This window comes from Daphnia magna, linkage group LG4, assembly GCF_020631705.1.
Source record: "Daphnia magna isolate NIES linkage group LG4, ASM2063170v1.1, whole genome shotgun sequence".
In the NCBI taxonomy this organism is placed as follows: domain Eukaryota; kingdom Metazoa; phylum Arthropoda; class Branchiopoda; order Diplostraca; family Daphniidae; genus Daphnia; species Daphnia magna.
Genome location: NC_059185.1, coordinates 1,771,361 through 1,799,180, shown reverse-complemented (window position 1 = coordinate 1,799,180; position 27,820 = coordinate 1,771,361). Strand labels below are relative to the sequence as shown.

The window sequence follows — 27,820 nt, the reverse complement described above, 5'->3', positions numbered from 1 at the left end:
TAGATGGCGTTGGATCAATAAATTATCTGGCAACAGTTTGTCAACAACAAATTAAGCGTACCATAATATTGTAAAGCATTAAAATGGCAAGTTCTGAATCATGTCCTGTCGAATCTGATAAGACGGAACAGGAAATTAAATCTCCCAGTGTAGAATGCTCACCCAAAAAAGGTAACTAATGAAAGAATAGATTTGCATTGGTACGATTTGTTAGGAACCCAAATTGTGATGACACACGCGATCTTTTATCGTTATATCTAATTCTTAGATGTTGTTGCAGGTCTTACCACGTTATCGACAAGTACGAGCAGCTATGAACCGCTAGAAACGCATGATCCCACATTGAATCGATTGGCAGTCACCATGTTCCAAAAAGTTCACGAGTACCTGCAAGCAGAACTGACATCTTCAGAGAGTGAATATCAATTACTAGAGCAGATGAACAAAGTAACAGCCGACAAGTACAGAGATCTGACCCAAGTGGCCGCTAATGTGGGAAAAGGAATCATAGAGCTTAATGCAAAATGTAAGGAAATTGTATTTACTATACAGAGTGACAATAACTTTTATTCATTCTAAACATTTATCTCTTTATTGACAGTCAAGAGTCTTGAAGTTTACCTAGAACAAATTGATCAAATTGAGGATAATATCTCCAAACTTGAGCATGCAGCGTACAAACTTGATGCTTACACAGTCAGGCTCGAAAATAAATTCAAAGCTTTGACAGCTGAGAAACGATAGCAATGTACATACACGCTGTCTTGGCCATGAATGCAAAGTGATTGAATAATACATGTATCTGTCTAATATATTTATTGTCTTTATCCCCTCCAAGGAGTGACTTTATTCCAACTGGTCTCAGTATCCGGTTCGCTGTGGAAAAGCTATCAGTATTTTTTTACGATCTCCGGTTATTTTATTAGCTATAAACTGTTACGTAAATTTCACTAATCTTTTGACAGCTATTGTTTTGTCCAATGTGAAAAACAGTGTTCCCAAAAGAAGTCTATTGCCAGTTTGGCAAACCTTCTAGATCTATGCCTTGGGCATGTACTGTCCTAAAAAACTGCATCTTGAAAAGTAACTGACTTGTTGAACAAAAGTTGATTCCTTCAAAAAGTTAACTAGTGACAATGAGGGGCTTCCATCTGATATAAAAGTTCATAGTTGTTTTCCCTGAAATCACTTCAGATTCGAAGAATGGCATTGAATTTACCTTCAATGACATTTACTCAGGTATTAGTCGGCATTCAGATACATAGAGCACATTACCAAGTTTCTTCTGTGAAAGCCTTTATCGATGGGAAGTTCGTGGACCCTGCCGGAAGCTAATCGTCTATTCCCACTAATCCCACGAAAACGGGAAAATACCAAAGGTCAGCAAAGTATTGACGTTTCCATAACATAATGCATTGAGTATTTCTTTGTCTATATAGAATCGATGTCGATAGGGCAGTCTGTAGCTGCCGGGCAGCAGTCCAAAAGTAGGTCCAATTGGCGGACAACGGATGGCTCTTATCGCAGAACATCATTTACTAAATCTGCCATTTTGGAAAACATATAATCGTTTAGGCAATTTAAAGTTAGTGATCATCTTCAGCTAGCAGCTTTGATAGAGCATGACAAAAATGAAATGGCCGTCCTAGAAACCATTCACAACGGGAAACCTTTTAGTTGAATCTCTGTTGGACGTAGATTGCTGCCTTAAAACTTCCCGTTACTACGTATTGGATGGTTAGATAATAATCAGTGCTATCTATTCCGGTTTGTATAAGATTGACTACAAGTATAAAGCCATCTGTTTTTTTTACTAACAAAACAAAAGGAAAACTTTACGATTTGGACAAACGATGATGTTAACTCACACGAAAAGAACTCGGAATTGTCGGTATTTTACCCTGTTCCATTAAAAATAATTACCTAAATAAAACTTTTGGTTGTTATTTACTGGATTAATTAGTCTCCGTTCTGTTCCAGTATCCATTTTTGATTAATATTACTTGGAAAATTGCTCACCAGTCACACTTGGGTATTGCACTTGGGGTACTGCATCAAGGACATTTGTCCATGATTCAATGTACAATGAATATGTCTCCAAATTGGATCAATTGAACCGCCGACTTACGTAATCCTTGTGAACCTCAAACGGCTCAATGTTCACATGTATAACTTCAAAGAAGCAATTATCAAAACCATTAAAACACATAATAGATGGTAAATAAAGCCAATTTAACTTCGCTTTGGGTTAATCCGAATCCGAATGTAATTAAGGAGACATATGCAGCAGTCAACGTTGGGCTAGAGATTACCTTCAATCGACTGCCTTTCCTGACGTCAATTGATCAAACGAAAACGTCACAATTCTCAAGAGATGTTTTGACTTTCACGGTACAACCTCATCTGCATTGGAATCCTACGATGTACTTCAGTGATTACTTTTTCATTTAAATGGCTTAATATAATGAATCAATCATGAAACGACAGGTTCTGTAGATCTGACGGTTTTTCGCCGCACATTCTATGGGGTCGATTCAATCAGTTGGAAATTACAAAAGAACTGTAACTTACTTTCACTTTTTCCCTTCCAAAACGTGTTTAGATTAATTAAATCACATTTTAGACAGGCAAGAAGGATTAGTATCATATTTAGGTCACGAAATCATCACTACTCAAAGTTCCTGAAAAGCGATCGTGAACTAGAAAAAGAATCGTCATTATCAATTGATATTTTACCAACAGTTAAGAAAAATTCGAGGATAAAAACTGGCTGCAGCAGATGATCTTTGACACTCCCCCGTATAAAATATAAAAGTCTTCCAGTAAGTTCGACGTCGAGTCGGAAATGTAATCAACTCGACCGAATTTTTATTTTACTTTACATTTTCTAGAAAATAAGATATAAACAAAAAGAAGCAACCAAGTTCAAAAGCTCTGATGATGTAAACAAGACTGGTCTGAAGCTCTGAACATTTCGAAAACGCATGTAGAGAATAGAAACAGGAAACCTGATGGACTCCAGACGAAAAAAGGAGCCGGTTCTGATTAAAGTATTTTCGAATGGAAGGAGAAACGAGGAGGTGGATAAGTAAATACGAATGGAAAATGAAAGAGAACGAAAGAATACACAACGCTGTGTGCATCGTGCGTCTGCAAATAAACTCGACTTCAACGGCGTTGGATGTTGACACGACAAAGGGGCAAGGCTTTTTCCAAACTTCCTAAATCTTTAACCTCCGCCTTGGCGCGCCTGGGATAAAAATATATTTAAAAAACAGTTCGAGCAAGAAGTGCCTGGTGACGGAATAATACCAGACGCTATGTTCCAGCAGCAAGAGGCCAGTCATCGTCAGCCATTCGTCGTAACTTGACGTCTCTGTACTCGACGAGGAAGAAGAAAAAAAAAGTTGAAGCTCTTCGAGCTCCTGCTCGTATTGCACATCCATTTGCTGGATTAAAGTTCTTCACAAGGACAAATTTTCAAAGGTAAGAGTCCGGTCAAAAGCTTTTTCTTTTGAACCTTTTTGTCCAAAGTGAATTCCTTTTTTTTCTGTAAACAAGTTGATGATCAGCTCAGTCGTATCATTTCTTTCATTTGCTTATCTTTAAAGCAGAACACTTGACGTGGTTGACTAATTACAAGAAAATTAGCAATGGAGGGTAATTTAAAAAAAAAATTGAAGTCTTTGTTTGTTCTTTCCATTTTCTTTCACTCCGGCGAGACTGTGTGTATATACTCACGGATTACAAGTCCCGCCCCTTTAAGAGGTCTCGACCCTCGCCTCGTCTGCTTTTTTTTTTTTCCTTTAAAAAAAAATTCCCAGAGAAAAATAGTTGAGCAGTGAGAAAAAAAAAAAGGGAAAGAGAATTTGGGACGCATGTTAAAAGTCTCACGCGCAGCAACCGAACTGTCTGGTAATGTGATAGCGGGTTGTTTTATTCCCAAATATCCTTCAGGCAATACAGGATTCATTTCCCTCTACTCGCCTCTTCGAAAAACTACTATCTACTTCCAACACGCCGCAGTTGTTTAACTGTACATTATTTTTTTTAAATAAGAAAATGTTATTCAAACCAAAATAAAAATTCATGTGTAGATGCAGTTCAAGTGGCTTATCGTCCTAGCCATTACGGCCTGTCTGCTGTTGACTGTTGAAGCTCACGAAAAAAAGGTAAAATAAACATTTAAACATTTGCTTTCTTTAGAAAGATCATAGTGACGTAATGTTTGACCATTTGTCAGCGCAAAGTTACCAAAAAGGTTAAGAAGATTGTGGACGGCAAAGAAGAGAAACCCGTTGAACAGTTGGACATTCAAGACGCCATCGATGTTTTGCTTGATGACGAAGTGGCCCTGAAGGATAACCTTTGCGCCAAGAAACATTGCGGCGCTGGAAAGGAGTGCCGCGTCAACGAAAATGGTGTCGCCGAATGTGTCTGCATGGATCACTGCCCCGAGGAGAAGGATCCACGTCGCATGGTACATTTGATCCACTAATGATTGGAATCTGTTCAAACATTAAACCAGTTTTAATTAAATTGCAGATTTGCAGCAATCAAAATGAAACATGGAATTCCGATTGCGAACTCTACCGTATGCGTTGCCTCTGCAAGTCCGGATCGGCTGGATGCGTCGATCCCAAATACGATCACGCCCACGTCGAGTATTTCGGTACCTGCCGTGACGTACCTGTACGTTTCCTTTTCTTTTCAATCTTTTGTTAATCAATTAAAGCAAATAATTAATAATCGATTGGAACTTTTCTCGCAGCAATGCACGCCGGATGAGATGGCTGATTTCCCACGGCGGATGCGCGATTGGCTCTTTAACGTCATGAGGGATTTGGCCGATCGTCACGACTTGAGTCCCCATTTCCTCAAATTGGAACGTGAAGCCGAAAAGGATAACAGCCGTAGGTGGGCCAATGCCGCCATTTGGAAGTTCTGCGACTTGGATGGCCATCCCCATGACAGGTAATTTGACACCGCACACACTCAATTTTAAACGCCAATAATCAATACACAAAATTGATGCAGGAAAGTGTCCCGCCATGAATTGTTCCCCATTCGGGCCCCTCTTCTCGCTTTAGAGCATTGCATCCAGCCCTTCCTGGACGGCTGTGACGCAGACAACGATCATTTTATCACGCTCCAAGAGTGGGGGAAATGTCTGGAACTCACAGAGGTTTGTAGACTTCATGTGACTACGAAATTCCATTTCTTTTTTCCAAACGACATTTTTCTTTTTTGAATCAATTCAACAGGAGGAGATTGAAGACAAATGCGATGACGTCAGAGATGAAAATAGCTTGTAAAACATTTTGTTTTACCAAGGGTCGCTACTTAATTCTTACTAATTTCTATTGATGTTTTTTTTTAATTAATGCTTTAAAAAAAAAAAAGACAAATTTCCAGTGAAATTCAAAGTTGCCTTGTTTTACAACAACCCCTGAATAAAACTATGATAAACAAATACCTGTGCATGTTCTCAAACGCATGGAACTGGTATTCGTTTTTTTTCTCTCTTAAATTTCAGTTACAAATGTTTTGGTTTTTTTCTTTTGTTGGCTCATTATTCTTTTTGGATGAGGGGAGGAACAGTGCAGGAGCACCACAACTGAGTACTTCATCACTGCCATGGAATTTCTTCTACTTTTGAAACACATCTTGTTGCCTTGTTTCTGCCCAACCAAAATTTCTTTTCTTTTTTTTTGGACTCGCAAAGGCCTGATAGCTACAATACAATTGCAGACCTAAAAAAAAAAAAACAAAAGAATAAAAATTTTGTTAATTTTTCATATATTTTTCGGATGGAGATTTCCCCTCCATTATCAACACGCACTATTATAGAAGTAGAGAGTTTGTTTGTTTTAAGCTGACGATAAAAACATCAAGTGCACAGCGGTATATGTACACGCAAGGATTGTTTTTTCAATTGAAAAACAAATGATCTAAATAAAGATAAACGAATAAAGATCTCTCCTTAAAATAGCGGAAATACAGACGGAAGTAAATGAAATTGATCGGCGTTTCATCTAGAAACAAATCCGCGCCAAAAAGGCAAACAACAAGAGGGAAAACGTAGAAAAGAAAAGTTGACTATTGCTAATAATATCGACCTTTTTTTCCTTTCTCTCGCTGTTCTTCTTTTCACCCCAAACCTTCTTTTCTTCGCGTATCCACTTAAGTGGAAGTGATGGATGATGATGAAAGTCGAACTTCTCTATAACATGCCCGGCAGACAGGCACCGGCCGATGAGTAGCGTGGCCCGGTAGGGGAGTTTGCTTGTCCAGACATCTTGTACAAAACACTTCCCCGCATCGCCAACAGTGTGACTGTATGAATATGGTAAATGCATAAATTTTGTGTGTCTGTGTGCGTTAGCCTGTCTGTCGATGATTGATGAATGGGCTTAGAAAAATGAGAAAAAAGAAAATAATGACTCACTTTCTTGCTGGAATGATCGAACGGTGTGGAGCAGACGCACTCTTTGATATTGCGCAGGCTACGCCAGTCGATGCAGACGGAATCGATTTCACGGCGCAGCTGATACGATGACGTGATTGAGTTCTCAATATTGGGCCCATCAGAGAAGACGGAATCAGCTGATTTCGACGTCGATAATGGGTGATCATCCACCACTTGCATGCTCTTCTTCAAACGAAGACCGAGTTGTTGCTCATCGTCTTCATCATCCACTGCTAGTCGGTTATCCGTCACTGGCGTCGATACGTCAAGCAACGTTTTCATAGCAGTGATACGCTTTTGCAGGTGGGCAATGTGCATTTCCAATGAAGTGGAATGGTCCCTGTCAAATCCATCAATTCAAATTATTCGTAATTTCAAAGAGAAATAAAAGATGGGTGATAAACAAGTTACCTGGTGGCGAGTAAGACATCCGCAATGGACTCCCTTGGATGAACTCCACTTTCAAAACGACAGTAGAGTCCTCTCCAAAACAGAATGTTGGATGGCACTAGATTAGGCTCCAGCAGTTCGGTGTAGGCATCACTTTGGTACAGAGGATTGAGGAACTCATCCAGGTGGGAGGCAATGTTACCCCATAGAGAGTAGGTCCTATCTGACAGCTTGCCACATGAAAGAAAAAAGTCGTCACGAATGTCTTTTTTCTATTTTTGATTTGAATAGTTTTACTTTCAAATCGAGTCGATCCTTTTCGCAATTGCCGACGAACGTGCCATACTGACTGGAATACACGTGATCGTGTAAGTGGAGTAAGAGACGCTCACTGAACTGGAAGGCTGACGGATGGGCTCGTTGGAGTTGCCACATGCAGTCGACCAACTGAGTGAAGACAGGTGACGTTTCTTTAGCATCACTTTGGAGGTAACCACATCTATCGGTGAATTTATGACCGAATGAAAGCCAATCCTTTTCAATCAGCGATTGAAAGCCCTGCAAAGTGCGGTAATAAGGATCCAGTAGCACCTGGGCGAGAGAGCACACTTGGGCTGTTCTGTCCCATCCTGGAATTTCCAAGAAAAAGAAAAAAACCCATTCAAGTTTAACATGAATTATTCATTGCATTAATGTTTGCGAACCATCTGAGCAATGGACGAGTACGTTGACACCTTCCTTTAAACTTCGTGCGACCAGCAGGGAAGTGTCTAAAATAGCGTGGATATGGCGGAGCCAGCCGCTCGACTGGACACCATTGATAAAGGCGGCCATGGACGGAGTTTTAAGTTCACAGGCTTCCAGCAGCTTAGACAAACTGCTTCGCATGACATGAATATTCTCAATGCCACAAAACTGGAATTTGATGTTCTCGTAGAAATTCTCATTTTCATAACCTTTGCCAGCGGCTCTGTTGGCCATCGCGTTTATCTAAAAGAAAATGGTTGAATTCTCCAATGATTGAGGTACGATGTCGTAGATACTTACTCTTGGTCTCGTATCCACAACGTACATGAACTTGGCATTGGGATTGGCCTGAACTATACCATTCAAGAGTTGCTCATCTTCGACGCAACGTGCGCTGAATCCAGAAAGAGGTTGACTGCACCGGCACAGGGCCGCCTGGGAAATGCACAGATCGATAAAAAAAAAGAAAAAAGCAATTACATTTGTCCTTTTTAAAAAAGGATGGGCTGTGCGTATAAATTTGTGTATGTTTTTTTTTTTACCTGATTTTTATGTAAATAAGTCAAAACGGGAAGACGTCCTTTACTGCGAAAACTGGCGCTACCAACCAAAACGATTGTCGATACAGAAGATGGAACGAACAGGCATTGCGGATAAGTGTCACACAACTATATAATATAAATAGATATCGTTGTCAAGGGATGGTGGTAGTTGCGGAATAAAATGATCACCACGCACAGCTTCTTTTTATCGATTAGATCGTGATATTGATCCAAAAGAAAAAAGCAAGATCTATGTACACTAACGAACCTGATAGTCTTTGTTCAGATTGGTCATGGTCCAGTTGGAATTAGGAACGCCCATTCGCTGGAATTCAGTTTCCAGATCGAAAAAAGTCCATCCAGCCGTCCGGGGGATTTCTTCCAAACTCGAGGTGTAATGAAAGCAATAAAGATCTTCTATATGGACTGAAATAAAAAAGAACATTGACAGATATTTAGTTAAAAAAAAAAAAAAATCTATTCTTTTACATGGCTGGGACATTTGCATGAGGCTTGTATAGAGGTCGTGGCATTCCCGTTCGCGAGGCAACACGAAAGTCACTGACAAAAATGTCTTGCATCGGATCTGCAGGGGTGCACCAACGGTCGATAAAGGCAGCTTTTGCACGGTCGCTACATGCATCAGTAGAACCTGAACGAAAATGATCAAATCATTGGTTCATCAATTTGTTCAACGGGTGGAACTGATGACAACTCGAAAAGCGGAACGGGGCGAAAAGAAATGAATCCAATACCCAAGTTTCCTTCTTCGCATCCGGATCGACGAATATCAGATGAGTGGCAGTCAAGTATAAGGTGCCAGTCGATGGTTTCCTGTTGTTATAGCGGTCCAGCATCCGCACATTTTCAATCTGTCAAAGATGGGACAAATAAATAAAAGATGATTATTTTGTGCGGCGTGATTTTGTATGGCTCATAAATATATGAGTTTAATTGATTTGGGCTGCTGTGTACTTTCGTCATGACTGGACTTTGTTGATAAGTTTGCGTTTGAGGATTGTTTGTCAACCAGGATCGAATGCGCTGATAAAATGGTTGTTCACCAATAGCTCCCTGAGGATCGTGTTTGTCGGCCGAGTTGGCCGTGCCGGAAGGAACTGAACGATCGAGGGTGACCCGTGCCCAGTGGGCCTCAACTCTGGCCCAAACTTTTCGCCTTCCGTCAAAGCTTAAACTGCGATTGAGTTGGCCGTCGGGACCACTGCCCTGATTCGTTTCTGACTTGCCGTCACTCGAGTCAGTTGACTTTCCAATTGAATCATGTTCTCCACCGCCTCCTACAGTAGCGACATTCGACGACAGCATCTGACTCACGCACGGAATGGTGACACTATGAGCCAATTTCATCCACGGATATGTTGCGCAGTTCATCGAAATTCAAATGTCCCCCACCCGAAATGACTTCGTTAACTGGTCCTAATGCGAAAGAAGGTGTACACAACCCGCTTATGCTATATCGATCGATCACTGGATGGAGGGAGAGCACAAGTCAAACAATGACGGACGGATTTAAGTGAGGAACAAGCCAAAAAGGATAAAAGAAAGAAAAAAAAAATGAGGAAAAGGAAGATATTTAGTCGATGACACGAGGCGATAGGATTGAAGAGTTTTCTGGGGGGAGATCTTTTTCCACTAAAGCAATTATTATACCACAAACAAAAAGAAAGTGTCAAGATTTTGGATTTCTCGGAAAGAAAGAAAGGAAGAAGAAGGAAAAATGAAGGATTAAGGGGAAGTGTGTGTGAATGTGATTATATCTGTGATCTTTTTGACGGTTTGATGGGCGATATCAGTGAGAATGATCTAAAAAAAGGACACAACAAATAGGAGCCAAGCTGACGACTGCTTCTGAACTCGCTACCGTTCTAACTGGTCGGGAATCGTCGGTCGGTTTTCGTGACACGAAGGGGGAGGGGGGAATAAGGGAGGGTGTGCTCCCTGAAAGTCTTCTCTCGCTACTGGCCTTAATGCTCTCACGATGCGCGATCGATTTTTAGTCTAGCAGCAAAAACGAGAAACTTTGCGAGGACGAAGGGAGCGATCGTGTTAGCGGCGCGCGCAGAAACCGGCTCCGATATCCGCCCCCACATCATAGCTGAGGAGGAACATATCCAGTGGTTTTTGGGAGTCTTCATGAATGCATAATTCAGGCTTATTTTTTTGCTGTTGTCAGTGCTAATAAATGGTGGGAAACATTTTACAAACAAAACCTCCCACCAAAAAAAAAAAACGAAAATCGTCGTTTCCCAACTGAAAGATGGCAAAGAAATGTTGGAATGAATTCTCAAAGGATTTTTTTAGAGCGAAAAGAAAAACCTGATTAGCATTTATATTGTTGTCTGGTAGTACGTAGGGCTGAATGGAAAGAAACATGATTTCCTTCCAAGCTGAACGCAATTGTGTTTGCTGTCACTGATTTAGGTCACAGGGTATCCCTGTTGGATTGATAGGGAGAGGAGGCAGGTAATCGATCGCTCACCTCACACTTGATGAATCAACACAGAATTTGTCAACATCCCTGAAGCACGTCATTCGATCCGTCTTCGAGAGTTTTCACAACAAAACAGCCGGAACACACAAAAAAAGCTTTATGTTTAAAAGAAAAGGAAAGTAAAAAGCACATTTTGGGCCAATGCCAGCAATCAAATGAACATACTTTAGGAGTTTTGATGACTTCCATGGGGACGACCGGAGATTCTGTTTGCTTTCCAATCGCCGAATAATATTTGACAGTTGCGAACTCTTCACGTGTTTACTTTAATGCCTTCTCACAAGTTGTGCCATCTAGCGTTGCATGAATTAACAACTGCATTTTGCGCCATCTGTTGGCTTAGTTTTCTAGAGTAAATATTTTTTTAAAATAATCAAATAAAAAGAACAAAATATTCAAACAACCGTGTATTTAAAATCTCATTGCTTCCTTTTTCAATTATTTATTATTATTTCTATCATCCGTGATTCTTTTTTTTATCTAAAACTATATGAATGATTTTTTTTTTCTCTTTCGCAAAATTCGTTTAGCTTCTACTGTTTCCACAAGAAAAAAAGAAATAAAAAATGAATTGCTCACACACAGAATAACAACACCAAACATTTTCTTTTTGAACATATTTGCAGTTGAACATGCGGGGAGTGTCGGCGATTTATTCCATGCGTGTTGTCAGTAAAAATGTAATTTCTAAAAAAATACCGTAAAAGTATGTGTTGAAAAATCATAAACCAGTGAAGTTTCACGACGATGACGACGAAACGGGTTGTGAGGAGTCTGACATGTCGGTATAAAAACACATAGAACAACAAAACAAACCCAAAGAGAAAGAAACAGAAAAGATGTATGGGATGGGAGACGTAAAAAAAAAGATAATGGTTTTGAATAAGGCAATTGGGACCCAAACATGGATGTCACACACGATACATTTTTATCATCTATTCAATTTCGTCAAAGAAAATGAAAATAAACTAAAAAAAATGCAAGACACTGTATCGTTTCGACTATCTCGATGTCGCTTTTCTCTTTCCATCAATCCCTGCGAGAAAATGTTGTTGTGTTGTTGACGTTTTAGACTGTCTGCACTTGATTGTTATGCGTCAATTTAACATTGGAAAAGCAACCGCCAACAGCATTGGCAACCGGTTCCAACGTCGTCTGCACCAAAGCGACCCAGACCTGTTTTTTTTTGTTTTTTTTCAAACAATTAATTAAAATTCTACTAATTGAATCATGACAAATTGATTATACCCTTCGAATGTAGAAGAGGAAGACATCCATGATACGCAAAATGGGCGTTGCGAACCAAACGGAGAAGAAGGTGATGAGCGAGAAGGTAATACCCCACACGAGGGCCAATGGCAGGGCAAGGATGGCCGATAGCAGACGATAAATCCAGAAGCGCGTACCGGTGAAGAGGATGAAAGCCGAGCGCCAGATCGGATCGAATCCATGGGCGACATCCGGTTCAGCCAAGATGTCTTCAAAGTTCAACTATTTTTTAAAAAATCAAACAAAAAAATTGTGAATTATGTTTTCGTGACGACGAGTATCTTTTTCCATCATCACGATGTCAATAATCATCTCGGTTGATTCTAGGGTAGACCTATGCAATGAGCTTTTAACGACCATCCCCCCCCCTATGTCAGCGTGTCATATTGTTGTCGTTACCAGCTCGACTTTGTGTGGTAAACCCTCACACGCAAGAGGCCATCTTTTATTCGAGTGCGTGTGTTGTTTTCTTTTTTAGGTTGAACAAGGAACAGGGAAGTGCGTGCGCATCTAAGACAGAGGGGCTAAAGGCAGAACGGGAAACCATTCCCAATTGTGGTGGAGTTTTGACACACAGGAAATTCGTTCAATCCGGTCAAGAACTTTCGTGTTCCCCACTCGCAAGAATTTCGAATGAAACCGATAGGTGGCCGACTCAAAACGCCAGGCCGTCTGGCTCTCAACTTATCACATTCCAACAACTGGGAAGCAAAACGTTGAGGGAAGTGATCTGGTTCGTATTAGCGACGAGCAGATGTTTATACTTTGCGACGGGGTTATGGTGCGTATAAACAAAACACAAAAAAAAACGGAAGACGAAGAGAGAGAGAGAGAGAAAGGAGCTGCACATTCCATTCACTTACGTTGATGGTGTCGTTGATGTGCTTCTCGTCACGGTCGAGAACGTTCAGACCGACGGTGAAAGTCTGGACGCAGCTTTGTGTCCGGCGATGGCAGGCCGTTTTCTCCTTCTTTTCTTTTTTCTCTTTCTTTTCCTTCTTCTCCTTCTTCTTCTTCTTCTTGTCGCCGCTTTCATCGTCACCGTCCTTCTTCTCTTCCTCCTATTTAACACAGAATTTAATTTCCACCTCAGACGACTTTTTTTTTTTGGTTTAAAAGAGATAAACTTACAATCTTTTCAGGGTTAGAGTCGTCCTTTTCACCCTCCGATGTGGTGGATGCCTTTTCCTTCATTTCAATGACATCCTTTTCGGGAGTCTCGGCCTTTTCGTGAGCCTCATCGTCCAACAATGGCATAGTGGACTCGTTCAAGTTCAATTTCGAGCCGGAGCGGGAAGCGGATTTGGTTTCGGCCATTTTTTTGTTGAATTATATGATTTTTAAATTGACTAAAAAAATAAAAATAAAATAATAATGGGGGAAGAAAAAAGTAGTTAGTTTCTGATGTAAATCGACAGGTCTTCCCACACTTCCCCCTCGTTAAAAAGAAGCGGCTTTTGTGCTGTATTTTTAAGAGCGGCAAGTTTAAATATACAAAAAAAAAAAAAAGAATCCGGAACGAGCGAACATTTCCCACCACAAAAAAATGTTGACCGACATTTTTTTTTGGCTATAAAAAAAAAGGCTTAACACAATCAATGAGGGCGCTTTTATTTACGAGGAAAAATGTAAATTGGAACTTTTTTTCTCGACCCCTTGGGGTTGTAACGATGGTTCATTTTTTTTTGTTGTTTATAAGGGGGTTGCCACGGTTACGTTAACGCAGACAGTATGGCTAATGAGTTAACAAAAGAGCTCTAGGAGGGTGTGTGTGTGCTCAACTTCCGCCATCAACAGTCTACCTATATAATTTTTGTGTCTGTTTCCTTATGTTTTTGGCCATTGCCAACTTGACGCCAACTGTTACAGCCGTCCCTTCTGACACACAGACATGCACACCTTTCTCGCAATACGATGACGGCTAAAAATTTGTGAACAGGAAACACACCTGGCTTCATCTCTTCATTACGACCCATTTAAAAATTTTATTTTGTTTGGATGGGACACAAAAAAAAAGGTGGGAGGGAGGGGACATCTGCCAACATAACTAATTCCCGCTTAACTTTGACATTGAATATTATTTACGTCATTCAAAGGGGGAGAGAGGATTACATCTGAAGGTTATCATTTCAAGCCAAACGTAGGAAAAGGGGTGGAATTCAGCAGGTGGATGACACACACACAAAAGTTGATGGGTTTCCATACAAGGATTGTCTAGTAAATTGAAAAAGAAAAAAAAAGCTTAACGATTTTCAGATTTTGTTACTAGTCGCACAATTCTATTGTTCTCGTTGGCTGTTAACTATTGTCGTCGATGGCGTGTGGATTAAAAAAAAAAAAAAAGGTCAAACATTTATTTTCCGGCTACTCTTATTTCTTTAGATAACCAAAAGAGAGATAAAAAAAAAAAAGCTTCGACCTGAAACGAATTGAATAGGCCTCGTTCTATTGAAGCCATCGAGAAGAAGAAACCTGTGCTGGAGGATTAAATTTACAAGAAGGTGAAAAAGGAGGGGAGATAAGAAAAAAACTGGTCAAGGAGGGGGTTATTGTATGTATCTTTTTTCAGGAGGGAGGGGGGGAGAAAGAAATTGAAGGCCACTATTTTTAAAGAGGAAGAAGGAAAAAAAACCGTTAACAATTTATCCCATCTTATCTCTTTTTCCTTTCTTTCTGGGTTGTTGGTCTACCCTCAGCTTAACTTGAGTTTCTCGCAAGTGTTAATCGTTATCAAAAGCGTTCATTTAAGAGAAAACGCGGTGATTCATTTCCTGCTTGAATGCAAGAAGCATTTAAACTGAAAAAGAAAAAAAAATCTTTTGCCTTCGTCAATGTCAAGGTGGACTGGTTTTCAAAAGATGTCGTATACAATAAAAGAAGTTTGGAGGGGGAGGGGGTCTTCGCTTTACAGCTGTCTCCCCCTCCTTTTAGCCCAGACAAGTAGAAGAATCCATTTTAGACAAGACTAGACTCGTTTCTCACAAAAGCATCCAATTTCAAATGGAGCATTGAGAAATGATCTGTAACGACAGATCACAACCTCCCACGGGGTTGAAAACGTTAACTAGCAAACCCAGCGCCATTACCCAACAATGCAATTATGTTTAAATTTTTTTTTTAAATGAACGAACCTCTTTAGTTGGTGATGATGTTCCAGTAGGATAGGAAGAACGAGCCGATTGGTCGATCGAAGACAATAATGCAGAGATACAGAAAGACACGTTTGGACGCTTCGAATGAAGGGACGCTTCTGAAGGTTTCGGCTTGTAAGTCCGCTAACCAAAAGGATCTCAAACTGTATGGTAACACGTTACTTTTTTCTCTCTTTAAGTCGCATATCCCCCCGGTACGTGCCGTTTTGCGCGCCCTTTTCCCGACTTGTGTGGGACCCATTGCTACAACAAGCAATTTCCTCTATTCTCATTGGTCAAATGCATTTCAAGCTCCTCCCTTCATCGTCCCCCATTGGCTCCCTTTTTCGAATCGAGAGGGCGCGCATCCCTGCGGTTTTTGGGCGCTCCGCGGGCTTTTCTTTCTTTTTCGACCCCACCAGAAGACATTTTCGAAAAAACTTTCTAGATAACAAAAAAAAAAAGAAGAATTTTTCTTTTCTTGTTGGAAAGTGTCTATGCTTGTTTTTGTTTCTCACAAAGAGTGTGACTCAGACCAAAAAGAAAATAAATTGTCAGCGATGGCGTGACCCGTTCCCGACACGACACAAGAATTTTTCCGAACAGAAGAAGAGGGTAGTATATATATATTGCCTTAAAAAGACAAGAGACACACACACACACACACGAAATCATTTTTGATTTGTTTCACAAATGCTGCCCACATGGTAGGAAACAAAAATCTTTTTACCATGTCCCTAAAGTCTAACGATGGATGGAACAAAAACTATCCTAAAGTGTTAGTTGTGTTATTAGTTGGTTTTTAAAAGAGAAACACAGAAGCCCTCTTTTTTCTTTCTGGAAACAAACTCCCCCCATTGTCTGTTTTAAATTTACGGTTGCCATGACGACAGACGACCCTTTTTTTTTTCCAATGTTGAACGGAAGGGCCTTTTCTAGAGCAGACGCGTTAAGAAAATAAAACGTAATCAAATGATGACGGCCAAACACGTGTGATTTTTCCCCTTTCTTTTTAAAGGCGCCTGGTCTATCGAAAGAGAAAAACAAAAAATCGTAATAATAAAACGGAAAATATGTTAAATAGATAAAATAAAAAAAAAAGGGTCCATTTTACCCTGCGGGATCTTCACAATCGAAACAACAAGTTTTTCTTTAAGTTTTTCTAGTCGGGAAAATAACAATAAAAAGAGTCACGACCTTGAAAAAATTTAATCTGAAATGGACAAAAAAGGAACGAAAGGAAAAAAAAATCGAGGGGAGGTAAAAAAAAATATATAAATTTCGAAATGTTTAACTTTGATTCTATAGAAGGGACATTGTATATATTAAGGGTGTGCACCAACGTGTTTAACTCCATTAAAGAGATAAAAAGAAATCTCATCAACAGGTCAGAGAGGAAATACGTATAGTTAAGCACCGGTTGACTGTTACATTCAAATGAGGTGCCATTTCCCGTGAATTCAAAAAAGAAAAAAAGGTGGAATTTGATTAGGTCTGTGATGGGTCGTTTGTGGTGTGGTTCGTATTTCACGCGTTCGTTTGGATTCCCTCCCCTTTCAAAACGGATGCCCTAAGGGCTTTTCATTATTTAATAAACAATTATTGACCCGATTCTTGTTTTCTTTCAAAATGTCCACTGGTCCCCACAATTAAGGCCTTTAATCACCATAATTAGAGAGTGGATCATTTTTGGTTTGTTGCGTAAAACTGTGAAAATAACAAGGATATCGACGTCATTGGCAACTCGGCCAAGAACGTCTGCCTTGTATATACGTACGAAAATTAAAAATAAGTAGCCCAAATTTTCAATTTTCAAGTGGTCTGTGTATATTTGTGTCTTCTGCACTCCAAACAAGAATTCTATTTTCGTCTGCTCCGCATTTGACTTGACCATTTTAGAATCTCTTGCCCTTTTATAAAAATTTTTTTTAAAACATCAATAGAATGCTACTAACTTATACCTCATTAGACACACGCCTTGACCTATTGGATTTTAATTTTAAAACATATATATATATTTTTTTTTTTTAAATTTGGCTATGGTCACTCTCTCCGTAGTCGATGGAATTCGGTCCTCTTTTTGTTATTTTACCCGCTAGGGATCTGTATATCATTTGGTCATTCAGGTCACATCTTCCGAAATTTGCTCTTGCGCAGACGACTCACACACGCCAAAAAGCTATCAAGGACTTGACTGTCTGCTGCGTAGTAGTAAAAAACAAAAAATATCTTTAATCTATTCTTTAAAAGCCCGACTTTTATTTTTCATGAATGAAAATGGAAGGGATTTTTTTTTTTTTTTCGGTTGGAAAAGAAACAAGTTGTTATCATTTATTTATTTTTTTGGCGGACAAAAAAGCTTCACCGCTTAACCAGTTTAATCGTGTGATAATTTCATTAGTTTCGAGGGGGGAAAAAGATTAAATGGCTCCTTTTTTGTTCTTTCGGTGAATTTCCACATTCTACACAAATTTGCTTTTATCTTGTGTTTTAAATTTGGATGTAGATCAAGAATGGGGGAGAGACTATTGCCCAGGGGGGCTTTAATGGCGGACATGTACAAAAACTGTCACACACAAAAAAGATAGTGACTACATATTATATTGAGAGTGTAAATCATTTCCACCACAAAACCTTCGTCACGCCCAATCCTGGGTTAATAACCCTGAGAAGAATAGAAAAGAAAACAAGGTCATTTGAGGTCAAATTCCTTTTTGTGTAGAAGAAGAAAAGAAAAACCTACCCCTCGACGGCTGCTGTTCAAGAAAAAGAAATGGAGGGTTGGGTGCTCTATGTGTAAATATATTCTTGTGAGTATGTGTGTGTGTTTATTTGATTTAAAAGGGGGCTAGAGACCAAAGCGGCTGCCAGACGATGAGAGATGGACCAACTGTTCGTGGCTCAACCAGACGCCGCCATCTTGGTCCCCCTCGCGTGTTCTCCCCTCAAACCCTCCACACACACACACACAAAAAGAAGAAAAGTCAGCAAAAATTGGCTCTTGTTGTAAACAACGCGGTAATGAACTTGATCCATTCGAGTAATTTAAGATCTTGATGATCTCATTCCAGTAGTTTTTGTTTTCCTTTGAAAAACACTTGATTGAATTCAAACATTTCGGTTCAACAAGTTCAAGATTTTTTTTTTTTTCTGTCTGAATAAATTTGATTTTTTTTCTTCTTGAATAACAATCAAATAGCAGATTGTGTTGGACGTTTTTAAGAGAGAGCCAAAGGCAAAGACTTCTGAGAATTAAAACCTGCAGGAGGTTAGAGACGGTAGCAATAAAATGTGACTCATCGCCACTGACAGTTTCGAAAACAACATTTGAGGTTTTCTGTTTTAATTAGATCATCCGAAACAGCAAGTAGTATATGCCTTTAGGCTCAGTTTTCAAATCAACCGCCAGGATTTCTGGAATTTTGGTTGAAAAAGTTGGTCACGACTTGGGGGGAAAAAAAATGGCGGAAGGGCCGCGCGAGTGGGAACTTTCTTAGGCCGCATGTAAAACGATTGTTCGGCTCTTCATTCCGGTCACTGGTGACGTCTTTTAGCGTGCATCAACTCGCATTCAATTTCGTACGATGAATCAAACGCCAAATAAATTAAAGATGATTATTTCCCAAAACAATACGGGAAGGGTATCGTGACTGGAACATTGAATCACTCAATCATGCGTGGGACTTAAAAACAGCAGCCACCATCTTTTTTTTTCTGTTGAAACGAGATGATATTGCACTATTCTGACGTCATCCAAGAAAAATAGAGGAGCTTCAAACTACGATTCTTCACGGGAGGTATGTGTATACATAGTTATTTATTTGTTATTTTTCCTTTCAGAAAAGAAAAAAAAAGGGACGACCCATGATGGTAGGGGGAGAAAAATGAAGGATGGACAGCAACAGAAATAACATTTGATAGTCTTGTTGAAGATTAGGTTACTCTCCCCCCTTTTTTTCCCCAACCAACCAAAAAACTGAAAGCGGGAAGAAAAAAGTGAACGGCCAACTCGCACAAGTTCATAAAAATCTAGTCAACTTGGCCCGCGGGATTAGCTTACAATGAGACGAGGCACCATCAGCTATTTATCAAACATTCCTCAATGATGACCCTTAATCTTTCTGTTTTTCAAACTCTTTTCCTTTTTTATTTTCCGCTTTAAATGCCTGATTGAAGAATTTTCTTTAAAAAACAAAACAATTTAATCATTTAATTGGAGGAATTATTGAATTTCGGGAAAATTTTAAGAAAGTGCCATCTAGCGGCGATTTAAATGTTTTTCTATTTACGTCCTTCCAACACAACGAGACCCTTTTTTCCCCTTCGAAAAAAATAATAATTTAAGGAGGACTTCTTGCATACACTTCCAATCTCTTCAGTTCTACTTGACTTGACACGCACCCACGTGCAAACCGATGCGTTCCTATCACGCAACACTTCACTGACTGAACGGAGAGATGTGCCGCCCGTCGGCGTCGTGTTAACACGGACGACTCGTTACCATCAAAAGAAGCTCTCCGGCAAATGTTAAAAGAGTCACTTCTTTTTTTCTCTCTTTTCTTTCCCTGTCTTTCTCTTCGTTCACGCTAATCGTGAAAATGCGCTAGAATTTTTCTTTTTCTCCCTTTTCAAAACACGACAATGAATTCCCCCCTTCCCACAGAATTTAAAAATAAACAAATTCGAACAAATAAAATAAAATAAAATATTACTTTCCATAAATAACTGGATAGGGTTTCCATTTGTTGAAATGTTGACGGCTATTTTTCCGGTCAGAACAAAAACCGGATGAAATCAATTGAGAAACGGCCAAATAATAATTCTGTACTTTCTCAGAGATAAGGGTCACCCGTAGAAATCCGAATTCTATCGTACCACATTAATTAAATGACAATTTTCTGTACTGTTGTAAAGATCCCCATTTTGATTTCCTAACTCTAAATCAAATTCAATTGGCTGACTAAAGCCCCCGCATTCTCTCGTATCCACTTGACCCCGTGATTTCTCAATCCCCAACCAAGAATTCTTTTGATTTCCCCTCGCTATGTGCGTGGAATGCCGGGCATTCAAATCCGATGACGGAGTGTCTATTTCTTTACAAGACGTCACCAACCCAAAGAAAGAAAACAATATCAAAAAGAAATTAGCATATTTCAGGGTGGGGATGTCATCCGGCTATTCAATGTAACAAGCGTCACAACACTTTTTTTTGTTATGCCCACTCTTACAATAAAAAAAAATTTACAAGAAACGCCTGTCGCATATGTTTGTCTTCCCTACAACAAGAAAAAGAAATTCCATGTCACATTGACAAGTGAAATAAAAATAAATCGTCGAATTCCGGCGCACCCCCTCTAACAATTTCTCACGATATATTTCTTTCAACAAAAATCGAACGATTTACAACATGGGGGAGCTGCTAAGGATTCGTTCCTGGAAAAAAAAAAAAAAGAACTGGATAAATAAATCAATCGGAAGTTGGAATTGGTTTCAAAATTCTTATGGTAGGAGCCCCTTGGGCAGCTGTTGGCTAAATAACAGGAACACATAAGAGTTCATTGCTGGCCATCTCCAATTTCTTGTGTTTTAAACTGCTGGCCAGAAAAGGTCGGAGGGTGTTGAATTATTGACTCATGCGCTGTGACGTTGAGGAAACTAAAAGACTTGCGCCGTAGAACAGCGTGTCATTGATCGATCCCTTGCCTTTTTTTTATGTTTTTATTTTTACACAGAGGGTTGATGGTCTGCTGCCAAACGGCGAGTGTGAAATTCTCTCTAGTGATGGCATTTGTGCTTCGAATTGCTCTCAAACAGTTGTTAGACGAGTGGCAAAGCCCGGAAATCAGTTGATTGGGCGATTATGATCACGTGATTTTACATTGATTCGGTGAAATCATGTCGAGTGTCGGCTCAATCGTGTTATTGGTAACAGTGTTGGTGCTGAGCTGCCCTATCTATGCGACCGGACGCGACCAGTTGTTGGCTAGAGAGAAAAAAATTTCGAGCAGTTTCAATGTCTATCACGACCAACAAGAATCTCTGTTAACGAGGAGGATTAGACAATCCAGTGGGATCCCTACGTCGAATCATACATTGACATGTCACCAGTGCAGGAGTTTTGAAGATGGAGACCAGTGTATCCATCTACCGACTAATTCTAGTATCTTTAACGAGCCCTGTGGCTCCCATCAAACGGCCTGCATGGTGATAGAAAATAAGCCCTTTCGAATTCCTAGCCTCTTATCACTTACTAATTACTAACTGAATATGCAATACAATTGCAGTTAAAGATAAACAAAACACTCACCTTTCATCCAGGTCAAGAGGTTTTCTTACACCGAGAATGCCACATCTCCATTGGCACTTTGGTACATTGAACGAAATTGTTCCAGCAAATGCGAGCCTGGCTGTTTGATACTAGGGGAGCGAACCAAGGTAACGATATCACACTGCACATGTTCACTTTTGATGTTTTAACTGAACGATGCACAACGATTTATCACACTCGAGCACAGCTCTACGCCTGCATCTCGTGCTGCAACCACAACTTGTGCAACATTGGAAATGGCGCCAACTACCAACGATTCTCACACGATCTGGCGGTCGTGCAAATGATTGTTTTGATTTTTCTAAATTTTTATTTAGTCGCACAATAACAAACAAATTCGAAAAAAACTTCATACTAATTTTTATGTATAATTATAATGTATTCATTTTCATGTCTCAAGATATATTACAAAAATTCACAATACTGGGGCTGTACAAACTAAAAACCAAACTAGATCGATTGAACACACGTTGTGATAGTCATCACCCATTATTTTTTAATACAAAACCATCAGGCGGGAAAACTTGGCGGGAAGATGTTTACTTCTGTCTGTTTTCTTTGTCAAGCTAATAGTCATTCTCTTCAGAGATCCTTTTTACTGCTAATATATATAGTAATAATAGTAAATAAATATACATAATAATACAATATTTATAGTTATACATAAATTTTGGGCTACTAGTAGGTATCATATTATTTAGTTACTGAAAAAAGTGCATTCCTGTCCATAACGGTAAGGTGGAATCTTTTGTGCCATTTTATCTAAATAGGTTTGTACAGGATTTCCACGAAGGAGAAGATTTTGTTTAAAATAAGCTGACCAGTTGAGATAGTGAATCCTTTTCATCTCCTCTTGGATCGGTGGGGTAGATTCGTTGGGTGGATTGCGCGTTGTACGGTAAATAGGGCTGCGTTTCATTGAAAATTGTTGTTATTTACAGTTTGCGAGTCGAGTCCTGGATCCAGTTGAGGTAGTGCAAGGTTTTAGTGTAAACACCCGGTTTGTTCTTGTCGGCACACCCGTCGCCCCAGGAAACCAAGCCTAGCAATTGAAATTGACCTAAAGTGTGACACAGAATCGAATTAACAATCAAACTTCATGAGGAGATTGTAAAAACATAACGTACCATTGACGGAACAGGCAAGAGGTCCTCCAGAGTCACCTCTGCAGGCATCGGTACCACCTTCCAGGAATCCAGCGCAGAGCATGCCGTCTGGGAAACTATTGGAATTGAGCTGATTACCGTAGACTTCCTTTTTGTTGCAAATTTCGGATGAGATCAGAGGTACAGAGGCTACTTTCAGGATATTCGACACTGTGTCTTCACTTGCAGCTGTTGAAAATTTCTGATAATTAATGATTTGTCTAAAGGTTTGAGTAACGAAAAGAAGTTTTACGTTTTTGCATGCCCCAACCGGAGACACTGCACCAAGTTCCAGGTTTGTAATCGCTTTCTGATGAGGGCAAACAGATGGGTTGGGCTACGTCATCGAATACGATACCTTTGCCGTTAACTGTCGCGAGTTTCACCAAAGCAATATCGGAGCCGCCTTTGGTAGCTAAAAGAAAATGTGGAATACGTTAAATAAAACGTACTCCAGGATTATGGATAGCATTTTAAAGTTACATTTGAATTTAGGGTGGATGATGAAGTTCTCGACGGGGAAAATTTGTTCTTTTGCATGAGATACACTGGTGTCATGCTCCCCGACGACAACGGCAAATTCAGTTTTGCGCAAGTGATCGATGCAATGGGCAGCAGTTAGGACTAGACGCTCAGAGATGATGGCTCCTCCGCACCACTGGCGAAGGGAGCCGCCATCCTTAAGCTTGATGGAAGCCTTCGTTGAATAATATGGCGTTAAGTTCTCACTCGGGTGAAGTGTAAATTATATCAGATTTTTTTTTTTTTTTTCGTACCTGCCATGGGATAGCTCCGACGGGTGCGTCGACTCCATTGACAACGCGACCCAAACGGCTACTTGCCGGACGAGGAGGTTCGAAATCAACCATGCGATTACCACACGTGGCGCCCGATCTCATAATTGCTAAAATAACATAGGGTGAATATAACTCAAGATCATCTTTGACAATTTCTATACCAGGTGAAAAGACAGTTCTTCGTTTCACTCGCTCAGACTGAGAAGGAGAGTCCCAGTCAACTTCAACAATGATGGCATCAAAGTCACCTTCAAAACCATCAAAAGGTTTCTCATCATTGCCAGCATTTAAAAGTGCATCAGCTGAGGAGTAGTATAACATTAATATGAGGTTTTCAACACAACTGAATTGAATTAATATTATTACCAATTGGACGGGTCACAGTATTATCTGGGATAATTGTACTATTCTCATTACGTTGGAATGTGATCCAGAAGCTGCGAATGGAAGCCTTAGCTGTTTTGCGAGAAAATTTGGCATCAAGAAGTCTACACTGGTTGGACTGGAGGTTGTGCTGGAAGCCAATGCACTTGAAACTGACTATCTCATTGCAGAACTTTGCACACTAGAAAACAATTTAAACAAAAATAGTTACATCAGGCTTTGGGGATGGAATACTGCCTCGAAATTAAATACTTACCGATTCCTGTGAGATATCTTCAATGAGAATGTCTTCGGTGATCTCACGGGTGGATAGCAGTTTGCCATCGATGACATAGTCCTTCCTCCCTGCAATAACAATTAATTTATGAGCTACTTCACAGCCAACAAGTATGATCGATTTCATACCACAGTTGAGTTCATCTCGACCAGAAGCACAATTGTTGACACCATCACAAATTTCACGGGTTGTAAGACAGCTAGATGAAAAAAAATCAGACTATTAGAATTCGAAATGGCTCCGAGCAGACGACAAAATTGCAAACTATCGCCACTATCGATTTCTATTAACTGGCGCCAAAACTAATGTCAAATTGAACGAGGGCTAGCTAGAGGAAGGACTAAATTCTACGAGTGACGTAACACAATTCAATTTTAATCAGGTTTTCTGTGAAAATGGCTCACCGAGGGGTCACCGATGGTTCGCTGCAAATCAGTGAGGGGAAAGCACATGGCGACGATCCAGCTTCATCCTGTTTTTGGTTGGTGATGGTTAATGGCACGCCATGTACACCTGAACGAAGCAACGAAACAACAGATAAATATTGTGAAATATTTCTTCATAATGTTACACAAACTTCTTGTCTTTTAGAACGCAACAACTAAAAAAACAAAATAAGTTGTAATACAGAACCAGTACTTACACATAACGAAGAACGACAAAAGGTGAAGGATGGAGCAGACGGCGGCTAAATACATAATGTTCAGACGTTACGATAAGACGAATGACACAACAGACAATTCAAACAACGAAAATCACAGATAGGTAGAATTTTTTTCTTGAAATTATACAACTACACAAGTAACGATTTGTCAGTTTTTTCGTTAATTATTTTTTAGTTGCGAGTCGGGCAGATTGAATGGACGAGTCTTTCGTTTGCGTTGACCGACTTGCGACTGATGGTTTATACGCCATTCGCCACGGCTGTTATATACTTGTGGAGCCGCGCTCTGATGAATTCTCAGGTATACCCACAATACAACACACTATGTTGTGCGCTACCCATACTGCGTTTAGGTATACGATACAAAAGAGGATGTGGAGAGGGTGGTTAGAGGGGAGAGAGGGAGAGAAACGAGTATAGAGTGAAACACAAAAAAAAAATAATAGAAGAGGGGAGTTTACTAGTTCAGGGTTCCTCTATCATTTGTTTGTTTTGTTTTCTTCTCCGTTTTGTTACTCTCTCTCTCGTTTCTGCTCCTTGTAAATAGCTTCAGGTGTTTCCAGTGAGATTGAGGGCTCGTCTGGTGGGCACTGTGTACTACAGACACTAAGTGGCATGCGTAAAAACAGGCATCTCTCCTGCATATTAGCATAGAAAGTGAAGGTGAGCACCTCAAAAGCGCTATTATTTATTCAGCTAGCATTTAAAAAAAAAAACACTGTCTAGCCTTAATCGAGAAAGACACATGCATTTGTAGGCTGTTGGCTATTTAGCGCGCCCTTCAATCACCGATTTCAAATAGGTGTTAAAAAGAAAACCAAAAACGGATTAATTGAAAAAACAAACGATGGCGGTATTGAAACGAGGTGAATCACGCTATATAGACACGATATGATGCATTTGTTTGTTGTTATTGTTTCACTTATGTAAATACTAACCTGCATGTTTTTGGTGCGTTATGCGTAATGTGACCTACTGGCCTTGTCTTCAAATCTATACGCATTTAAACATGAATAACAAAATAAATCGAGATACACCTCTCGATTTATTTTTTTAAAGCTCGACAAAATCTCGCACACTTGAAAAAAGATTTTTTTTTTTTCAGAAAGAATCACAACTTTGTAATAAGAATTAAATAGTTTTAATAAGAAAATCACGAGTCCAAGAATCGCAAAAGAATTATTTTTGGATTCGAGAATCTCGTGCACCTTGCCAAAGAGCTTCACACCCCCCGAAATAAATACAAAACATTTGGCTGTTGTCTACGTTTTTCGTGTTGAAATGCTTGTGAAGGAGAAATTAAATATAATATTAAAATTAAATATTGAACGATCACCTTGGATTCCTTCAACATTTTCTCCTAAGCTAGTTGTTTTTTTTTCTTCCATTTATTCTTTATTGGCGCTACGTGACCCAGCATCCGTCACCTGCCAATGAAAAATGGAAAATGTCGGCGGAGCGTTACGCATTTCCAAACAGATGCAATCGACCAAGATGGACTCGTACGATAAATAAAATGCTTTTACTTCTTCGTGCCTTTTCTTAAAGAAACTAATAGAGAGGAAAAGTTGTCTACGCTATGATAAAAGAAAAGGGAATTCAGGCCAGATATTATAGAATGATTTGTTGGAGAAAGCTTAATAGCGCATCCGGAATATTTTCTTCATGCTGTTTCCCATCGTAAAAAATTCATTTTAATTGCATTAAACGATGGAATTTCCATTAATTTCGAGCACCCTTGACCTACTAAGAAAACACACGTGCCATCGTCTCGTTATCGTAAACGAACTGAAACGAGGAAGACATTTAATTGCGTGTTGGATCGCAAAAATGTCTGGAATGCTCTGATAGGGAGAACCCATCGGCTGACGCAGAGAGAAAGGCAAAGGTGAAAGTTTCTTTTTAAATTAAAGAAAGTATAAACCCAACCCCGAGAAGAAAAAAAGGGATGACCAAAGATGTTATAACCTAAAAAAATCTGAAGCAGGTCAATGTTGCTGTTTCATCTGCGGTTTAACTACGTAGCGGGACGAACGCGGGTATTCTTAGCGGTCATTGGGTCACCTTAATCAAACTGACGAGGTCGAAGAAACCTTCAACTTAAGATGGTTGTAATAGGCGGGGGTGCGGGCAGTTTTAGTTGAGCACTTACTCTACCAATTCTATGTGTGTGTCAAGGTAAAGAAATTTGGTCAGTCTGCGATGGATTACAAGAGGTGAAAACTAGGGCACAACTCTTACCCTTTCACCCTCATGACGATTTTGAGAATTAATTTTCTATAGTGGGGCTTTTTTGTTCCATAAATCAACCATCGTTCTCCGTCGTAGACTTTATCTAGTAAAAAAAAATAAAAAATTAATCAAAAGGGTGGTATAAGTCTCCGAGTCCATTTCACGAATTCAGACAATAACAACAACCACAACGAACGGTGTAAACATGCAAAACAAGTTTGGCAGAAATGCGTCTGCTAGCAGGTGACCAGTTTACCCGTGACGATTTTGATTTTTGTGTTTTGAATGTAGATTTAAAAAAAAAAAAAGTTCAACATCCTGATTTGGATCTTTCAATTTATGATGAGTCACGTTTGGATTCGTAATTTTTACATGCCACCATGAAACTCACTGAAGCTGCATTTGTTTTTCTTCTCTGAAGCTTATAGTTAATTCAAATGGATTTAATCGTTGTATGTTTCGTATCGTACGAAGCCAGTCAAGATGTTGACATATCCTCGTAAACACAAATTCAAAAGGTTGCAACCCTTTGAATGCATATTTTTAAATAAATCCGGATTTCCGATAGGGGAATGAAAAGATTGAATCCTTTCAAGAGAAAAACATAGCGATAGAAAATGGGAGAGTTGTGATTTGTTCTAAAGCTAAATCCCCCTTTCTGATGTTAGAAGAAAATTATTCCAGCGCAGAGTATAGGAAGTTTGGCATATTTTAACGATGCCACCTCATTATTAGATATGACATTAATTAAAAATCTGATATACCTTGACGAATTATAAATTTGAGGTCATGGAGAACTGATGACGACAGATAACCAGACGATCGATAACCATCGCATGTACAAATGTACGGTCACGTGAGGTGTTATTCTTAGTTTCCTTTGATTTCTATTGCTAATAAGCGGGAGTCTTGGCTTTCCACCTAGCGTTTGAT

The 27,820-nt window shown here is 39.6% G+C and overlaps 6 protein-coding genes and 1 long non-coding RNA gene across 13 annotated transcripts; 3 read left to right on the top strand and 4 right to left on the bottom strand.

Annotated features, from left to right (window-relative positions):
* Positions 1–28: 28 nt before the first annotated feature.
* Positions 29–812, top strand: LOC116921200 (biogenesis of lysosome-related organelles complex 1 subunit 2). 2 transcript variants are annotated; one of them, XM_032927461.2, is made up of 3 exons: positions 29–171; positions 281–526; positions 602–812. In XM_032927461.2, the coding sequence occupies exons 1-3, from the start codon at positions 84–86 to the stop codon at positions 742–744; spliced, it is 477 nt and encodes a 158-aa protein (XP_032783352.2). In that variant the 5' UTR covers positions 29–83; the 3' UTR covers positions 745–812. The 2 variants fall into 2 exon arrangements, with proteins under 2 accessions (XP_032783352.2, XP_032783351.2); XM_032927460.2 differs by having other exon boundaries at positions 31–171; positions 269–526.
* A 2,489-nt stretch (positions 813–3,301) lies between these two features.
* Positions 3,302–5,530, top strand: LOC116921198 (SPARC). 2 transcript variants are annotated; one of them, XM_045173162.1, is made up of 8 exons: positions 3,302–3,486; positions 3,958–4,036; positions 4,098–4,172; positions 4,244–4,480; positions 4,546–4,692; positions 4,772–4,974; positions 5,038–5,185; positions 5,265–5,530. In XM_045173162.1, exons 3-8 carry the CDS (start codon positions 4,098–4,100, stop codon positions 5,313–5,315), a joined length of 861 nt encoding a protein of 286 aa, XP_045029097.1. In that variant the 5' UTR covers positions 3,302–3,486; positions 3,958–4,036; the 3' UTR covers positions 5,316–5,530. The 2 variants fall into 2 exon arrangements, with proteins under 2 accessions (XP_045029097.1, XP_032783349.2); XM_032927458.2 differs by lacking the exon at positions 3,958–4,036 and having other exon boundaries at positions 3,327–3,486.
* A 252-nt stretch (positions 5,531–5,782) lies between these two features.
* LOC116921196 (myotubularin-related protein 8) lies at positions 5,783–10,947 on the bottom strand. Of its 3 annotated transcripts, XM_045173136.1 has the most exons (12): positions 10,826–10,924; positions 10,649–10,755; positions 8,904–9,020; positions 8,638–8,800; positions 8,417–8,574; positions 8,149–8,274; positions 7,907–8,041; positions 7,564–7,849; positions 7,157–7,488; positions 6,881–7,089; positions 6,449–6,809; positions 5,783–6,336 (listed from the first exon to the last, which is right to left on the bottom strand). In XM_045173136.1, exons 3-12 carry the CDS (start codon positions 9,003–9,005, stop codon positions 6,184–6,186), a joined length of 2,025 nt encoding a protein of 674 aa, XP_045029071.1. In that variant the 5' UTR covers positions 9,006–9,020; positions 10,649–10,755; positions 10,826–10,924; the 3' UTR covers positions 5,783–6,183. The 3 variants fall into 3 exon arrangements, with proteins under 3 accessions (XP_045029071.1, XP_045029070.1, XP_032783341.2); XM_045173135.1 differs by lacking the exon at positions 10,649–10,755 and having other exon boundaries at positions 10,826–10,947; XM_032927450.2 differs by lacking the exons at positions 10,649–10,755; positions 10,826–10,924 and adding an exon at positions 9,124–10,068.
* A 107-nt stretch (positions 10,948–11,054) lies between these two features.
* On the bottom strand, positions 11,055–15,236 carry LOC116921206 (caveolin-1). The gene is made up of 5 exons (XM_032927462.2): positions 15,061–15,236; positions 13,061–13,278; positions 12,793–12,990; positions 11,909–12,151; positions 11,055–11,836 (listed from the first exon to the last, which is right to left on the bottom strand). Exons 2-5 carry the CDS (start codon positions 13,244–13,246, stop codon positions 11,729–11,731), a joined length of 735 nt encoding a protein of 244 aa, XP_032783353.2. The 5' UTR covers positions 13,247–13,278; positions 15,061–15,236; the 3' UTR covers positions 11,055–11,728.
* A 5,179-nt stretch (positions 15,237–20,415) lies between these two features.
* LOC116921229 lies at positions 20,416–21,506 on the bottom strand. Its single transcript, XR_004393110.2, has 2 exons — positions 21,368–21,506; positions 20,416–20,493 (listed from the first exon to the last, which is right to left on the bottom strand). It is a non-coding gene; the product is annotated as an uncharacterized LOC116921229 (long non-coding RNA).
* On the top strand, positions 20,736–21,811 carry LOC116921224. The gene is made up of 3 exons (XM_032927490.2): positions 20,736–21,264; positions 21,379–21,495; positions 21,576–21,811. The coding sequence occupies exons 1-3, from the start codon at positions 20,956–20,958 to the stop codon at positions 21,714–21,716; spliced, it is 567 nt and encodes a 188-aa protein (XP_032783381.2). The 5' UTR covers positions 20,736–20,955; the 3' UTR covers positions 21,717–21,811.
* Positions 21,770–27,790, bottom strand: LOC116921214 (prostasin). 3 transcript variants are annotated; one of them, XM_045173149.1, is made up of 14 exons: positions 27,652–27,790; positions 26,897–26,990; positions 25,117–25,293; positions 24,635–24,679; positions 24,396–24,504; positions 24,120–24,190; positions 23,971–24,059; positions 23,697–23,895; positions 23,492–23,632; positions 23,310–23,437; positions 23,017–23,230; positions 22,787–22,948; positions 22,516–22,722; positions 21,770–22,448 (listed from the first exon to the last, which is right to left on the bottom strand). In XM_045173149.1, exons 4-14 carry the CDS (start codon positions 24,636–24,638, stop codon positions 22,324–22,326), a joined length of 1,449 nt encoding a protein of 482 aa, XP_045029084.1. In that variant the 5' UTR covers positions 24,639–24,679; positions 25,117–25,293; positions 26,897–26,990; positions 27,652–27,790; the 3' UTR covers positions 21,770–22,323. The 3 variants fall into 3 exon arrangements, with proteins under 3 accessions (XP_045029084.1, XP_045029083.1, XP_032783364.2); XM_045173148.1 differs by lacking the exon at positions 25,117–25,293; XM_032927473.2 differs by lacking the exons at positions 25,117–25,293; positions 26,897–26,990; positions 27,652–27,790 and having other exon boundaries at positions 24,635–25,076.
* Between the last annotated feature and the right edge of the window lie 30 nt (positions 27,791–27,820).

Coding starts and splice junctions, on each gene's coding strand:
- LOC116921200 (XM_032927460.2), top strand. CDS start 84: ATGGCAAGTTCTGAATCATGTCCTGTCGAATCTGATAAGACGGAACAG. Junction 172..268: donor AGAATGCTCACCCAAAAAAG/GTAACTAATGAA, acceptor TCTAATTCTTAG/ATGTTGTTGCAGGTCTTACC. Junction 527..601: donor CATAGAGCTTAATGCAAAAT/GTAAGGAAATTG, acceptor CTTTATTGACAG/TCAAGAGTCTTGAAGTTTAC.
- LOC116921198 (XM_045173162.1), top strand. CDS start 4,098: ATGCAGTTCAAGTGGCTTATCGTCCTAGCCATTACGGCCTGTCTGCTG. Junction 4,481..4,545: donor AGAAGGATCCACGTCGCATG/GTACATTTGATC, acceptor ATTAAATTGCAG/ATTTGCAGCAATCAAAATGA. Junction 4,975..5,037: donor GATGGCCATCCCCATGACAG/GTAATTTGACAC, acceptor AAATTGATGCAG/GAAAGTGTCCCGCCATGAAT.
- LOC116921196 (XM_032927450.2), bottom strand. CDS start 9,540: ATGAACTGCGCAACATATCCGTGGATGAAATTGGCTCATAGTGTCACC. Junction 8,801..8,903: donor ATGCGAAGAAGGAAACTTGG/GTATTGGATTCA, acceptor ATTTTCGTTCAG/GTTCTACTGATGCATGTAGC. Junction 8,275..8,416: donor ATCTGAACAAAGACTATCAG/GTTCGTTAGTGT, acceptor TATATTATATAG/TTGTGTGACACTTATCCGCA.
- LOC116921206 (XM_032927462.2), bottom strand. CDS start 13,246: ATGGCCGAAACCAAATCCGCTTCCCGCTCCGGCTCGAAATTGAACTTG. Junction 12,991..13,060: donor ACTCTAACCCTGAAAAGATT/GTAAGTTTATCT, acceptor TGTGTTAAATAG/GAGGAAGAGAAGAAGGACGG. Junction 12,152..12,792: donor ACATCAACGACACCATCAAC/GTAAGTGAATGG, acceptor TTTAAAAAATAG/TTGAACTTTGAAGACATCTT.
- LOC116921224 (XM_032927490.2), top strand. CDS start 20,956: ATGTCGAGTGTCGGCTCAATCGTGTTATTGGTAACAGTGTTGGTGCTG. Junction 21,265..21,378: donor CCCATCAAACGGCCTGCATG/GTGATAGAAAAT, acceptor CCTTTCATCCAG/GTCAAGAGGTTTTCTTACAC. Junction 21,496..21,575: donor TACTAGGGGAGCGAACCAAG/GTAACGATATCA, acceptor ACTCGAGCACAG/CTCTACGCCTGCATCTCGTG.
- LOC116921214 (XM_032927473.2), bottom strand. CDS start 24,689: ATGTATTTAGCCGCCGTCTGCTCCATCCTTCACCTTTTGTCGTTCTTC. Junction 22,949..23,016: donor CATCCACCCTAAATTCAAAT/GTAACTTTAAAA, acceptor ATTTTCTTTTAG/CTACCAAAGGCGGCTCCGAT. Junction 22,449..22,515: donor TCTTGCCTGTTCCGTCAATG/GTACGTTATGTT, acceptor GTCACACTTTAG/GTCAATTTCAATTGCTAGGC.